Source organism: Polyodon spathula, chromosome 7 (genome assembly GCF_017654505.1).
Source record: "Polyodon spathula isolate WHYD16114869_AA chromosome 7, ASM1765450v1, whole genome shotgun sequence".
Taxonomy (NCBI): Eukaryota; Metazoa; Chordata; class Actinopteri; order Acipenseriformes; family Polyodontidae; genus Polyodon; species Polyodon spathula.
In genome coordinates, this window is record NC_054540.1 from 4,961,450 (window position 1) to 4,978,466 (window position 17,017).

Genomic DNA, 17,017 nt, shown 5'->3' on the forward strand with positions numbered 1-17,017 from the left:
AATGACATCACAAAAAGACCAAAATAAATAAAAAAGGATTGATGACCAGATGTCACATTTATTAACATTAGCACTTTTTCTTCTTTTTATAATTGTGTGCCGTTCGTATACATCTACAGCACTACAGTGTAGATTTATTGCAGGGATTTCATGAATAATACAGTAAGATGTGGTTCTCACACACAATATCAATGAAGACTGAACCCAGCTGGTCTCAGAACACAGAAGAGAGGCATCGATAGCTTGTGTGTGAGGTCATTATCTACAGGCCGTCATGTCAACATGTGTCCATTTATTTTGTTTGGTTTTTCCATTGAGCAGCAGCTTCTTGGTTTATCATTGTGTGTGGTTCACTCTTTTGGGTTGGGCTCAATCCGTCCACATTTCTGGTGACCATCTGGCGAGATCAGCTCAGTCGCAACCTTTTTTCTCAAGAGGAAGTCAGTTTCCAGAACCTCCCTGGTTATGGTTAAAACCCAATGTCCATTGTGACAGCCATTCACGTCAATGAGAAATGCTGTACAACACTGCAGTCAATAACATCAGCACCAATATAATATTAATAGCTAACAGCCTTTTTTAAAATAAATATCTCTATTGAAGATGCCAACAACATGTTAACAATACACATCTCTAAATATCAGAAATGTTCATTTTGAATCATAGACTGTATATTGTACAAGAATTTAGACATGCAAATTCATGCTATAGGATTAGAACTATATACAGCAACTATCATATAGTTTAACATTAACATATACTGTATTTTTTATATATATATATATATATATATATATATATATATATATATATATATATATATATATATATATATATAGATAGATAGATAGATAGATAGATAGATAGATAGACAGATAGACAGATAGATAGATAGACAGATAGATAGATATTAGTGTTTTAGTTTTTTTTTACTTAAAATGTAAATCTTCTCCATAACAAAAGGGGTATTTCAGCAATTTAAGTATGGCCACATTTAATTATGTATATTCTATGTTTATATATTCTATATGGCTGGTGAACAATGTAAAACATGCACCGCAAGGAGATAATACTTGTTTTTTTTTAAGGTTGTTTTCAGGTAAGTGTTGAATTGTTGAAACATTTCGTTTTTTATAAAATGCCAGCCGTTATGTCAGTGTTACCTTTCTGTCACGCTTGTGTCTTCCCAAAGCCATTAAGAAAGAGAGCTGGTCTCTGCTTGCATGTACCCAGTAATGACAACCTCTTTGCAGTTATCTGCGTGTATAAACAATCGAAGACACTCAGTTTGGGAGCCTGCTAGTCGAAACTCCAGTTTGTACAGCATACCAGGCAGCAACCAGCACAATATATTGGCACATGCAGAAACAAGTTGGCTGATGCTTTTGTGTCAGCGAATGGTACAAGGTGCACACACATAGTCAGTGCCATCTGCGTCCCAGCAAATTTAGCAACATTGCTTTCAAACGATGAGACAGGATGATCCATGCAAAAAAAGTCATATTTTTGAAGTGTGTATGTGTGTGAGTGTGTGATCAAGACAGGGGTCCATACATCTTCAGAATGGATAAAAGTCACAGAAATGAAGAGGTCGAAAAAAGTTATATCATTTGGAAGCCCATATTTTCTTTGTTTTTATATATGTATATATTCTCCCTAATAAAATACATGTGTTATTCAGCATACTGGCCAAAGAGATTCACTAAATGTCCTTTTATTGCTAGAAGTAATGCAGGACAATTAGTTTAAAAAGGAGATACACAATGTTTAATAATGTTAAAAGTCAAAGATACACATTAGGGATCTTCTGTTAACAAAATACTTCTTGCCTACTATTTACAGTTGACCTCATGCACAATGTAAGTTGAACTACTGTACTTGTGGCTAGGTTTAATACTACATGTAATGACTTCTTTTATGCAGTTACAATGCTTGGAATTTGATTCTACTGGACCCACTGCTGCAGCCTCATTTTACAAGACTGATGGAATGGGAGATCGAGATCGTCTCAAAGGACAGGGTGAGCTGTACGGTGAAGTTACTGGAGACAGCCTCAGAGCATTGTTAGCCAAGCCAGCTATGTTGTTTAAGCTTCTGGATTTTTCATATCCTTAATGCAAGAAAACGCACAAGACAATAAGTTTGAGTCAGCCTAAGAAATTAAACAAGACACAAGACAAACAGTGCAAGACTTTCCCTCATGCATCTATCCAGAACAGGCTGGTTAATGTCTATATATACTGTCTGTGTTTGTGTGGCTAGGTTTAATACTGTGTGTGGCTAGGTGTGTGTGTGTGTGTGTGTGTGTGTGTGTGTGTGTGTGTGTGTGCCCGTTAATTAACATGCATTTAGAGATAATTTAGAGTTAATGTTCTTAACCCAAAGATAGAAATAATGTTTTCAATGCATTAATAAACTTTAATTAAATTTCCAGTTTCATTCAATAATAGCATACCTGTTTCTCAGTTGGTTAATTCTGTGCATTAATTAATGGACACAAAACACAAAGAGTTCCATTCATTGATAAATTACCTGTTGCACTCATTTCAAAACACACTAAAATTCTGTTTTAATAATAAATAATAATAATAATAATAATAATAATAATAATAATAATAATAATAATAATAATAATGTAGGTATTTCTTAAAATCAATAAGCAAACATGACATTACAATTATGGATCTATGATTAATTAGTGTATGGTATTTTGTCTCTTATAGGAATATACCTTAAAAACAAAATACATATAAAACTATAATTATTTGCAAGCAACAATAGCATTGGCTATTTAGACCCCTATTTACATAAGAACTTTCAATGCACTTGTAAATGACCATTTAAATAGATTTTTAAAGCATCACATCTATAGAATGTAACTTTAAAATATTCCTGGCACATTGAGGATTGTTCTTTTATAAAGCAGCATCCATATTCAATACAATTGTACCTATCTGGTGAACTCAAGGGAATATATCATACTGGAAAGTCTGTGAGATACAATTTCAACTATACAGTAAACAGATAACATACAATTTAGTTTAAAATTTTTAGTTCACAGCTATATTTTAATCTTGACCCCAAAGTCTACATATAATAGTGTACTTGTACAGTTTATAGGGGGAGTTTAAATTCCAAATTATATTATTTCATTATGAGAGAGTTACAGTGTTATGGAACCTAAAATCAAGCATATCTCTTATCAGCGCATACAAAAAGATTCCAAGAACATATGCTACATTATAAAAATAAGGTATGGTCATTTTGCAGTTTACTGTAGTATGTATCCCATGGTTAAAGGATTTCAAATCCATTTTATTTGGTATTATTGGCATTTGCAATTTTATCACTTGTCATCCTTTTCTTTTGTTGAGTATCTTTTGGTGTTCTGCTTTACTTTAAAAGACTTTTGCACCCTGGCAGGCCATCGATGTGACACTGAAGACACAGGAAGTGAGTAGGAGCCAGGAGCAGCAGCAACTTTTTACTGTTCTTGATATTTTGCACATATTTTTAGCATAAGGAAAAGGGTGTCCAGTTATAATGATGCTAGTCCTTATAAGAGGCAATTCAATAGATTGCAAACCCTTGATTAGCAGTCCTTCACTACCACAATTGCACTACACTTTTACCATGGCATAGCCCAGTTAACTTTTATAAGGGATTCCCCATAGCATTGCACTGTTCTGTATGCGTACATATAGTACGCATACAGCATGGCAGCGCTGTTGCCTAGATTCATTGAGCAATGCTTCTGTAAATGGTTTTAATTTCTTGTTTCTGACAGCTGCATTTAATCCTGTGTTTATGCCGAATGCAGCCGATATGACAAGTTGACTGCCAAGTTCTGGAAAGCACTAGAAAAAAATAACAATATATGTTTCAGAAGCGCACACACATATCTATATATATATTATTAATATATCCCTATATATATGCTCCCCCCTCCATTCGTCGTATGGTGCCAACGTGTGTCATAATGTACGTAATAAATAATACTATTTAGATATATATATATATATATATATATATATATATATATATATATATATATATTATATATATATATTTGGTATCATGATATCCCGTTTCAATGATCACTTCGTGTATATATATATTATATCATTGTCTGTCTGCTTGCATTTCACAGATTGAATGAACAGCACTGGTCATATTGATAGAAAAAAGCAACATGGAATGTAGCTGTTCTCAGCGGAAAGTTCTTATGTAAATTAAGATAACCATGAAAAGTTTATGAAATGAAAAAATATATATACCTATTGTATTTTTCCCCCTTTTTTCAGTAACACTTTATTTTAAAGGACAGTTCTAGTAGACATGAAAAGAAAGAAGAACACAAATTAGAAATGGGCTTTTTTCATATTTACTCCTACCGGCATCACAAATAACTAATAAAATCAGCTCATTCATAATTAATAAAAAATTAATAAAGTCAGCTCATTCATCATTTCTGTGAGTATGGTTTTAATGAAGTGCAAAGCTTCTTAATATAGAAGGAAACTGCTTGCTTGTCACTTGTGTGGTACCAAACCTATTCCCTGCATAGCAGCTTAATATTCATGGCAGAATGCCTCTGTAACACACAACAGTCATATGACAAAATATGTGTGTTTCACTGAGTGAACCGAAGATAGGAGCAGGGCAGGGAAAGGAGCATGTGAAGTTCTGTGAGGACTCTGCACAGCTTTGAAGAAGAGTTTCAAATTGCGGCTATTGTACTTAATGACCTACAGCGATGCAGTTGCCTTATTTATCGTTACTGAGTCAAATAAACAGATGCAGTGGCACAATAACGATGAGCACTTGTTTTGTCCACTTTAAGCCCTGTACTCACCCAAGGATTTGATGGTGTGTGCAAAGAAGCAGTTTTCTTTAAACCATTGAGAACACAGGATTTTGATAACTAGGTGTACATACAATTATACCTCGATGCTAATTAATTAGCAAAGAATTTAATGGAATCAGATATATCTACTGTAATTAAAACTTAACTACAAATGTACCTCACACAGTGTTCACATATTTCCACTAGTGTACAAGTGCTGTACTTGAAATATTCTGCAATGTAATGCATCTTTAATGGAATGTTAAAAGCAATAAACAAAAAAAGTTTTAATAATTAAAAAGCAGATAGAACTGCAGAGTAATTTTAACATTTCTTAAAAGGACTGCAATATTCATTAAGGATAGGAGTTGCAGAGTACAACACAAGACATACCATACTCTTAATGTTAACCTGAAATAACCTTCAGAAAGTTTAGTTATCCTCCCAAAAAAATATTTGGCAATTAATTATTATGTACAGATAATATCTGTTTCTATTAAACTATGTATTAATTTGCTCGTAAAGAAGGCATAATTTCAAATCGAAAAACAGAACTTAAAAATAAAGTGTTACCCTTGTTTTCTTTTTTTGTACAAAATACAATGTGGCATGATAATGGAATTTGGAGGGATATCTCAAGGGACTAAACTGATTGAACTAGCTTTAAGCTGTGGCAGTGTTCCGGGCAGATCTATGTAGCCTTTATCTAGTGAAATACATCCATACCTTTCCTGATCCCTCCACCTGTAGAACACGTGTACTCGCTTGTTGTCAGTAAGAAACATGTTCCCCCTCTTCTGTTGTCGTCTCTGGTGCTAGACCGTCTGATTGAGAGCCTTTCGTCAGGTGACAAAGGCAGGTCACTTCCTCCACTGGCTTCACCTGATAACACCGGTCAAAGCACCACGCCATTTACAGGCAATCGTGAATTATACTTACAAAGAGCTGTAGAGAGCTGTGTAATCACTGTACACCGAAACAACATCAAACACCAACATCAAACTAACGCTATCAAGAGGGAGAATGCTGCAACGGCATAATTACCTGGGTTACAGAGTTGTATATTAGACATGTTCTGGGTGCTGGAGTCTTAGACCTAAGCATTATCCAGATTTGAAAAGGTGTTTAGTGCCTTTCGTTATTTTTATTCATTTATTTTTTTAATCAGGTATTTGGATTTCATCTTCTAAACAGCAGTGGATCTAAATATAGTTGCTTTATCTCCATTTGAATCCATCCTGCTTGTGTGCTGACTCTTCCCCACCCCCCTTATTATCAGCACCTAATACAATGAAAAACAATACAGTGGAAAGAGGTTGAACATTGGAATTAAAGGACAACAGTATTTGGATCCACTGCTGTTTTAAATAATTTAGTAGACTCATACGATGCAAAACTCCCATATAGATAATGGTATTGTACAGTTCAGCATATGTGAATTTATTCATATGGCTAGGCGCTTGTATTTGATTACACACATGCTGAACTGCACTGTCAACACATCACAACAAAACAATACATTTTGCCATCAAGCACATTTGCATGCAATTTTAAAATAAGCACATATAGGCAAAGGGATGACATGCACATTCCATTCATAAAAAAGCACAGTAGGCTGAACTATATAGACAACTTCTTTTAGAATGCAAGGACAGTAAGTGCATCATTTGCTGAACGAATCCACATGCTCCCATACCTGATCTGTTGTGTTCCATCATCCTGTTCTCCCTGGCATGACAAGCGTCACTGAGGGTGCTATTGCAAGGCATGTTCAGGTCAGTCTTGCAGAGCGTAGGGGAGCCACCTTGAGGAGCTTGAGGTATGTACTTCTTTCTCTTTCGTGGAAGCTTCTGCTTGGCCATGGCTAGTGAGTAGTACATTCCAAAGTTATTGACGATGACGGGCACAGGCATGGCTATTGTGAGCACCCCCGACAACGCACACAGAGCGCCCACCAACATGCCCGACCAAGTCTGAGGATACATGTCGCCATACCCAAGTGTGGTCATGGTGACAACCGCCCACCAGAATCCGATAGGAATATTTTTGAACTGTGTGTGGTCGCTGGCAGTTGGGTCATTGGGACTTGCTCCTAATCTTTCAGCATAATAGATCATGGTGGCAAATATTAACACTCCCAGAGCTAAAAATATGATAAGCAACAAAAATTCATTGGTGCTAGCTTTCAGGGTGTGCCCAAGCACTCGTAGTCCTACAAAATGACGGGTTAGTTTAAAGATTCGTAGAATCCTGACGAACCTAACAACCCTCAGGAAGCCAAGAGCGTCTTTAGCAGCTTTGGATGAAAGTCCACTCAGAGCCATTTCCAGGTAAAATGGTAAGATTGCCACGCAGTCAATAATGTTCAAGAGGTTTTTAACAAATTCAAGCTTGTCAGGACAGAATGCGACACGCACCAGAAACTCAAGAGTAAACCACAGTACGCAGATGCCTTCTACATAAGTCAGAGCGGGGTCCGTTACAATCTCGTACTGTACATTTTGATCAGAAAGGCTGTCGTTCCTTATCAATTCGGTTTTGTTTATAATAGTATTAAAAGCCTCGTGGGTCTCCAGACAAAAGGTGGTGATTGAGGCGAGGATGAAAAACAAGGAGGCAAAGGCGATAAACTGGAAGAGAAGAAAGACAAAGGTAAGAACACTCTTAGACACTGATGCTCTGCAGAAATGGAATCAAGAGAAGTGAAAAAAAGGAAATACGTATTACATTGAATGCCATTATGTATATCGCACAAGTCTGAATGTCAAATTAAAATTGACATTGATTTGGTGTCGTTTTGCTAAACTGCTCAGCAGAATATCCAAATATCCAAGTAAGCCAAAACTGGAAACAATAAACAACACTGCAAACGAGAACCAGTTTTGTCCTACCTGGCTAAATAAAGAATGTGAAACCTCAAATGGTAAATGGGCTACAGCCCACAGAAACTGCCTCTTAGGTAGGAGATTGCTCAATTGTGGCAAATCATAGATTTTACCAGTGTGTTGCACAGTTGTGAAATTGCATATAAGCAATGACGGGAATGTCCTGTAAATACCCAAGGTAGTTCAGATTGTCACCTATCCACAAGTCTGTCAGCTGTTAATCACTGAGCACCACCAACACCTATTGAACACACCTTTTCTTAAAATAACTAAACAAGGTAGATAATGACAAGAATATTTGGGCTAGGCAATGACTATAACCCACCCAATCAATGACCTTGTACTTTTATAATAATGTAATTATTGTGGTAAAGCTTTATTTAAAAATGTATACTTTCTTTGTTTATTAACCGTTAACATGTTAAACTAGAATAATGAAATTTGTCCCTTTTTGAGAAAGATTTATCTCAGATCTCTTTTCTTATTTTCTATCTTTGTCGTGTTGGCAATACTGCAAATGCTAATTACTGAATAGGTCGTTAATACAAGCTGTTTCAGTGCTACATTTTTTAACCTATGGCCATGTCTATAATAACACATCACACACTTTATAACACATCCACTTGACTTGATGTTGATTCCATTCCCCTAAAAACAATAAAATAAATGCATTAACAAAATAAGTAAAGGTGCATCAGCATTAAAGCATAGAGGTAAAAACAGTTAATCCTTGTATTCCAACCATGGTACCATATAGCAAGATACTGTGCCAGTATGCTCCTGGCATGCCTAGGTTTTCTTTTGACCAATACAGTGCAAGTATAATGGGTTAACACTTACATTACATCTCTTTAATTACTGTATATTGACATTGCAGTCACTTGCACACAATTACAATGTTATTATGCATAGTTACAATGTATTTAATGTTTAAATCTATTTGCATGATATAACCTTAACCCTAACTCTAAACCTAAACCTAACCCTAACCCTTTAACCCTAACACACAAAGTACATTGTAACACTGATTAATAACATTGTAATTATGTGTAAGTACAAATCTATTTATTAAGTAACTACTATGTCAATACACGTAATTCTAGACACTTGATGTAAAGTATTACCCTTTTGATATATTTAGAACAATATTCCAAACCTACAAAATAGATTGAAGATACAGGCTTGGTGTGAATTAGAAATGCAGCACTTGATGAGTTGCGGATTTTATGAGACTACTAAAGAGGAGAATGAGTCATTCCATTATGAAAATCATCAACTGCAGTTCAAATGAAGCTTTGCATAGCACAGGATAACTGCAGATTATAGCACTAAAATAACAGATTCTAATAAAGTTGTTTGTAAGATGTGTTCTGGCAGCACTTTTAAGGCTGCTACTGTCTCATGTTTTATTAAGGGGAGCAAGGTCTCAAAAGGAACCCTTGAGGTTAAATAAATAATGGTCTATATCGAGTTTTGTATAAACCTCTTATCTTTGTTAACAAATGAGAACCCACCTTAGTTTACTCCATTACTGCTTTCACAAATAAAACTATAGAACGGAGTCTAAGGTATATCAGACCATTATGGAAACAGCCTTTTAAGTCTGATGATTTTAATGGACTTTGCAGTCTGTGTCTTTTTTGTCTAAAGAATGTAATATACTTTGCCAGCGATCCCCCAGGCAGCTCAGTTATGACTCAGCCTTTTTGTTTGAAAATATAATTATTCTGCTGGCTATGTGTTATATGTGTATCGCCTTCCCTGAAAGAATGGATGAATACAAATGACTCTTGAAATATGAACACTTAAAATGCCACAATTCTGGCAGTCCATAATGAGAGCATGAATACGTGATATTCTGTATGTCTGATTGTTTCTGTATGTCAAGGAAACGCAACACAAACTTTGAAGAAGCACGAATTAATAACTTAGCTGGTAACTTGATTTGGTGAATTGAAGGAGTAAGCATATTCTAATTAGTTCAGCATAGACCTAGCAGAAATCAGGTTGTGTTTGTAGTTTTAGTTTCCAGTTATTGTTAGCTCCTAATAAAGCCAAGTAGACATAATTACAAATCATGTCATACATTATATTACAATAAACAATTAAAAAGACAATTTGATTTAAAAATGATCAGACCACAGCTGTGTAGAATACAAATGACAGAATACTGGAAGCATCCTGAATTATTAAACACAGTTTATAATATAATCTTTATTTTTATATAGCCCCTTTCATAGTGGACCACCATCACAAAGCACTTTACAAGATACTAGATTAGGGTGTGTGAACTATGCATCACCTGCAGAGTCACTTACAACAACATCTCACCCAAAAGACGGAGCACAAGGAGGTTCAGTGACTTGCTCAGGGTCACACAATGAGTCTGTGGCTGAGCTGGGATGGTGAAGAGAGCTTGCACTTTGACCACATGTGATGTTCTTCCTTTTTTCTGAGTTAATAAAGGCCTTGTTCCTTCTCCAGAAATCTCAGTTCTGGCACCTTTCATGACTACAAAATATGAAAAAAGGAACCCAAATGACACAATGCGTGAGACTTGCCAAGCTTTTGTTCTAGTGCTACAATACAAAAAATAGATTGCCCCTAAACGTATATTGTGGTGTATATATTTGTCTGTTTACTTATTTAACTGAGTATAATAAAAGTGTTTGTAAGACATGCCTATTAATGCAAAAAGGGCTTCATAAAACAGGAAGTGTTGTAGTGTTTGGGCAGGTGATAAAGCTGTTTGCTTGATTAAAAGCGGCACTTCAATAATACAATTCCATTTTATATTACAAAACACCCTGTTCATAATGTTAATCCTGATCACAGTGTTTTCTATTTACAATCTCTGATGCAAAACAAAGACAAAGCCATCTTATCATCCTTTACCCCATGGCAGTGTGAACAGCACACATCTTTGATTGTTCCATTATCTAAAGATAATGGGTTTGTTGTCTAAATGTCAAGATCATAATGTGTATTGCTTCGAGAAACCTAAGAAGGTGTCCCTTGCCACTGATGACTTCTTAGCGAAATGCAAATGTATTTCACATACACAAAAAAGACATTATGAAACAATGGTTCGTTATAAAAGTAAGTCTCTGGCCTTTAAAAATGAACATGGGATTAATCTAATGTTGCAGTAATTGTATTTTAGCCTTGTAGGTGTAAGTGTGTGCATATTTTTAGAAACTGCCTGTGGGAAGGTGCTTGCAGGTGACTCCACACCCGGAAATGCAGGACATGGGGTTGTGGGTGAATAAATGTGCTGTTGCGCCAGGTTATTAAACAAAACAAAACACTGAACACAAAACACTGAACAAAACAAAACGGCACAAAACACTGACATCAAACCCCAAAACAAGTATTGTGCTGGTACTTCCAACACGCGTAGCAATTGCTTTATATTCTATTATTTCACCTCTCTCTCTCCTGTTCTCCACTGCCTGAACACACCACCCTTTTCTCTACAGCTGTGCTGGGGCTCGCTTGCTAATCAATCATTCACTTGAATCCCTGCACAGTCTGCATGTGAACTAATGTGTGCAATCCCCGTGCCCACATACAAATATACACTTTACTCTGCACGTGAAGTGATTGTGCAATCACCGTGCCTAAATACAAATATACATTTTAAATCACCCGGGCTACATAACCCACACTCCGTGCACCACTACATACATACATATAAACAATAACACACTACATAAAACACAAAATACGCACAGGGGCCCCACTGCCCGATAATATAGCAGAAACTTTTCAAAGCATTCACTGTAGTCTTAATTAACTTCAATTGTCCTATTTGTGCAACACAAATAAACATGAATAATACAAAACGGAGAAACAAACAACATGAGAGTGGATAAGACACCTTCAATATACAGGTTTCTGCGTAAAGCCATAAGCATCCTGGTTGAGCAAAGTTGCTTGGGAATGTCTGCTTGGGCTTACTAATGTTCTTATTGTTCTTAACTTAGAAGGTAAGCAACATTCTCAAGGACTGTTTCTGTTCCTTTGTTACAGTGGACCCTACTGACCAGGAGTCTGATAACCATTAAGCAGACCTGTTCTTTGTCCACAGGACCAGGTATACCAATATATTAGGTACTTGTTTGGTTCTGGTTTTGTGGAATTAACTTTTCACCTTTCTAAAAAGTGAAGTTATTTAAAGACTGGAGTAAAGGCTTTGAAAATATGCTCGACAGCACCAGGAAGAGACTGAACGAGACTGTGGGACTCTACAGATTGAAAGATTCTGCTAGAATATGTAGGCCTGTATCAATGAGTAGGCCAGTCCCTTTCTCCAGAGTGTTTACTCATCTTAAATGAAGATGAACGCAGATGCACATCATACACAACAATAAGCATGAAGGGAAATCTCCACAACCCCACAAGCAATCTTTGTGATTACCATTTGGAAGGCTGTGGAAGTGACTCAACCTGCACAAATAACACTGTATGCGGGTCAAGCTGCGTGTTTGGTCTGCACTTTTATATAGCCTTTACACACAGTACATTGCATTTGTTAGGTTCTCTACATGAATGTCACTTCACTGAAACCATGACGGTCTGAATAGAGTTAACCATAATAATGTTGCAACATATTTCCATTTCTAAAATACTTTCAGACAGACAGACAGACAGACAGACAGACAGACAGATAGATAGATAGATAGATAGATAGATAGACATACAAACCATTACTGGTGGTAAAAATACAACAAAATATTAGAAAACTTAAGTTGAAAACACTGTTAAAAGCTATCTTTTGTACACATCCCCACCGTTTGCTGGCTTTGAAAGTTCATGCATGTAAATCATCCGCAAAGTCCTTGAAGTAAGTTTGAACATGACCACAGTGGTTTATTTCCTATTAGAATTCTCCCCACTGAATGCATAATTCCACTGTAGCTCTCCACAAGGAAGGGATTCAATCAGCAGGCTATCAGTACATAAACATTTGATGTTGAATACTAAAGAAGTGGCAGAGCAAGCAGAGCATTTACTAGAGAAATCGCACCACTTTCCAGGAGTAATCTTGCCATCTACAGCACATGGGAATGCAGGTCTATCCAGAATAGATCTTAATGTTGTCATACATAAACTAAAAAGAAACAAATTCACAGATCATCCCTTTTAAATCCTTAGATTTGTATATGGGGATGAGATTTCTATATCTTACACACTACTTGAATAAATGATTGTGATACAGTAAGTAACTATTTAAGTACAATTTGATGCTAGGTTAGTTTAAAACACTGTTCAAAAAAGACTATTCGACTAATTGTGGTTCAGTTCAGATGAGCACATTTGAGTTTTCTGGACAGTTTGCTTATATTTAGGGGATCAAAGGTGGGTTACAGCTGAGAAATCATATCATAAAAATGTGAACTTCCATTCGCTATACAGTGAAGTATGTGAAGTTCCGAAAGAACCACATGCTATAGAAAACTAATATATATAAAAAAATCATTAATATTTAGAAGGAAGGATGACTCTCTTTTACCGAGAACCTTTAAACAGGAGGCCCACATAACGAATGGAAGCACATTACAAGTAAGATTGACGTAAATCATGGGCAACACTGCACTTTATAAAGATCATACTTCCCAGCGATCCTGGCTACACTCCACAGAATCCCCTGCCCAGTCAGTCCTCTTCAACAGTGCCTGCCAATAGTGCTTGTGATCAGTAGCAAGCTGTGCAATTAGCAGCGAAGGACCTTCATTTCCTCCTGTGTACCTCCTCTGGACAACACCCATCTGTTCTAGCCAACTTGTTTATTTATTTAGGGAATGTACACAGCAACACACACCCTGGGTTTTCTGTAAGCATTTCCTGCAGGGGCCAGTATTTGTACTCCACAGTCCCAGGTGCACCACCCAGAAACACCTCTTAACAAAACCAGGACACTAAGCACTATTTATGGTGTTGGTTCCTAAATCCACTGCTCAGGGACCATTGCCTCAACCAGGACCTAAATAGCAGTAAATATCAGTTTGGCATTGTTTTTCAGAGTGCATGAAACAGCAGACAACAGAAAAGAATATGTGGTAATTGTGCATTAGATCAACACTGCTACAAAGAAGCAAGCACGCCACAGAAAGACACCACAGTTGTAATGTCAAGTTTGTTTTGGTGTTTGTTTCTGCTATACACTGGTGAGGCGGTGCAACCCCTTAGTTATCAAACACAGTAAACATGGAATGCAGAGCCACATAAACTCAATAACATCAACTGCCAGTACAATGTTAGTTAACTTTGTTCTGTTTATCTTTGTTTTCACATTTAACTTTTAAGATTAAAAAAGATTAAATTAAGATTCTGTTCCTGATGTCACTGTTATCTAATGGACAGAATGACTGAGATTCTACATCATCAAACTCAATGTAAACACACAGTAAGTAATGTTCTTTCTCCTTTTTTATCTTTGTGCATAGTCCCAAATGTCTGCACGTCACAAAATAACGAATAATAATAGGATGGACTAGTTCCTCAACATTTGTCATTAGAACTATTTTGTCAGAAATGAATGGACAGCAGACCAATTCTGGTGTAGAAACAGTAGCCGCTGGGATGCCTGGAAGACTGTGCATAGCCAGAGGAAAAACAAACAACACGTGTTGTTTCCTGATTGGCTGTAGGATAATTTAGTTCCCTTTCAGGTTCACCTTTGGAATATTAATCGCACTACTATTGCAAAAGTTTCTAATTTGTTGGCCAGAGATATGGAATAACACATTTACATGACTCATGAGACAAATACCTACAGTAATTACACACTTGTGGCTTTGCTTCACTCTGTCGCTCATGAGTAATAAGGTCTTTGCCTCAGTCTTGGAATAATAGGTCTTATAATTACAGTCCCAAAGTGGTTAAAGTAATACTGAAGACTCAGGTGCGCACCAACACATTATTTTTCATATAGATTGAATCTAAACTCAATTTTCACAGTTGCTGGCAGCTGTGATGATCATACTGTACCTTGATGCATAATGATTTTCTGACAGAATGAATACGAGTCAATATGCATCCTGGTCTTCTTACTTTAACCTCAGCGATTGATTAAATGAGGATGGTGTTGCTTGGTATGAGGGGCTGAATAATGCAGGGACGTGATGCAGGACTTCAAAGCTTAACAAGAGATGCATCAGTACAGCAGCCTTTATTTGTGTAGGACTGCGTTCAAGAGGAGAACAAAGGGGAATCCCCTTACAGCGTCTAAAATAACTGAACCGACATCAACAGGGAAATTAAAACAACTTTTGTTAGTTTAGTTTTCAAATGAGGTAGAAAATATATGATTTCTAATTTTCAGTGAGGTATACAATACATGACTCAAACTTGAAATGCCATTCTTTGGCAAGTATAAAACCCTAGAAATCATATTAATGAAGCTTAATAATGTATCTTTAATTCCTGACAATAATTTCCCAGTTAATATGGTATATAAGCAATATTATTATTTTTAAATTAATTTACTTGACTAAAATAGTATAAAACCCTATATCATGGTAAGACAATAAATGTAAACAAAAAAAAGGAATGATTAAATATCCTGAATGTAGAAAAAAATGTTTTTATATTTTTGGTTGCTACTTTGTACAGCTGTCGCAGCATCAAATGTCTGCCTCTTTGTTGAGGCAAAATGTAAGATGAAAAAGCCCTAAACAAAACCTTCATATCTTCTAAAGGTTTTTTTTCTATATACCTTGTGTTTATGACAGCTTATTCACTTGGCAAGATATTTTAAACCCAACAGTTTTTGGCAAGTAGCCCAACAGAGTGTTTAAAAATAGTATCGCAAAAAAAAAACTCAGAGGTTTATTTTGTTCATCATTTATATTTAAATAAAAAATGGAGGAAAGGCACAAAATGGTGCCAGACATGTATTATATATTCACAGCTTTGTCGAATGAGATTTTAAACCTGCAGTGTAATATCCTGCCGTGATACAGCCAAATGCAGGTCATGCTTATATTCAGAGTAGAATTCTCAAAAACAATTATTTATGGATTAAATAGACATTGCAGTGTTGGAATGTTGTTTTATTATTATTATTATTATTATTATTTATTATTATTATTATTATTATTATTATTATTATTATTATTATTATTATTCGGCCAATGTCATATATTCAGTTATGTTTAACTCATTGTTAATATAATTCTTATTATTATTATTATTATTATTATTATTATTATTATAATTTATTATTATTATTATTATTAAAAACGAAAGAATTTCAATATCATCTCGTAACATGAGATAGTGTCCTGACAAACAAAAATGAGGCACACTGTGGGATTCCACAGTGTGAATTGGCATCGGTGCATTGACAGCCAAGGGAATTCGTAACATTCAGGTACATCACAATGTATTGACAGCATGAAAACACATTTCACCAGGCTTGATGAGTTTCAACCACAGAGGCTTCCAGCAGGCAACGTAGAGATCAGGAACACAAAGCCATGTTCTGAACTCAGCTTCTGTGTCTCGGACCATTATTTATTTAGAATAATTATTTGTCACAACATTTCCAATGATGTACCCAATGACGTATTAGGACCTAGTCTGTCCCTAAAACACTGTAAAACTGATCTCTACTGGGGGCTGAAATTCCTAGCCAGATTTGGTGTCCATATGATGGTCTATTACAGACAATTGATTGGATAATATTCATATTTGGAGAGTCAGTCCCGTTGTTGGCAGTGCGATCTGGTCAGCAATGTACTGTATGTATTTCATTGAAGACACACTGTCTTGAAAACACACTTTTTTATTTGATGCCATCTATCTAATAAGTATTTATCTCAGCTTTATATTTGAATTCACTTTTAATTAAAGCTATTTGTGCTGCTGGTAATTTATGCATACAGCAAGGCAATGTTATATAATCCCTATAGAGAGTTTGAACTGCATATGAACAGTGCTGGTTAAATGAAAGGAACATTTCCTTTTTCAATTATCTTTGTGAAAAATGATATTCAAAATATTTTAATATAACTAATCATCAAAGCATCTGTCACTTCCATTCTTTTAGTGTCATACACCATTATGTGATGCAATCAATGATCAATCGTTTACCTCTAATCACCTTTTTGTTGATACTATTGCTGACAACCATATTGATAAGCTTTATTATCTGACATTTGCATTGCAAAACTGTGAAATATTGATGGCAGTGAGTGAAGGGTCCTTACACAGTAATGTATAGCACGTGATGACTTAATATTGGTATGACCTAACTGCGAATGTACACCATGAATTATGG

The 17,017-nt window shown here is 35.8% G+C and overlaps 1 protein-coding gene across 3 annotated transcripts in view; it reads right to left on the reverse strand.

Annotated features, from left to right (window-relative positions):
* Positions 1-921: 921 nt before the first annotated feature.
* The window catches only part of LOC121318039 (potassium voltage-gated channel subfamily C member 2-like), a 53,791-nt gene continuing 37,695 nt past the window's right edge, over positions 922-17,017 (reverse strand). The window contains exons 2-4 of one of the 3 annotated variants that reach the window (XM_041254247.1): positions 6,543-7,476; positions 5,573-5,728; positions 922-1,257 (exon numbers count right to left, since the gene is read on the reverse strand). In XM_041254247.1, coding sequence (XP_041110181.1) covers positions 1,196-1,257; positions 5,573-5,728; positions 6,543-7,476 — 1,152 coding nt within the window. In that variant the 3' untranslated portion in view covers positions 922-1,195. Of the gene's footprint in view, positions 2,111-4,140; positions 4,330-5,572; positions 5,729-6,542; positions 7,477-17,017 lie in introns of those variants that run through there. The other 2 variants (XM_041254246.1, XM_041254248.1) reach the window with 2 other exon arrangements.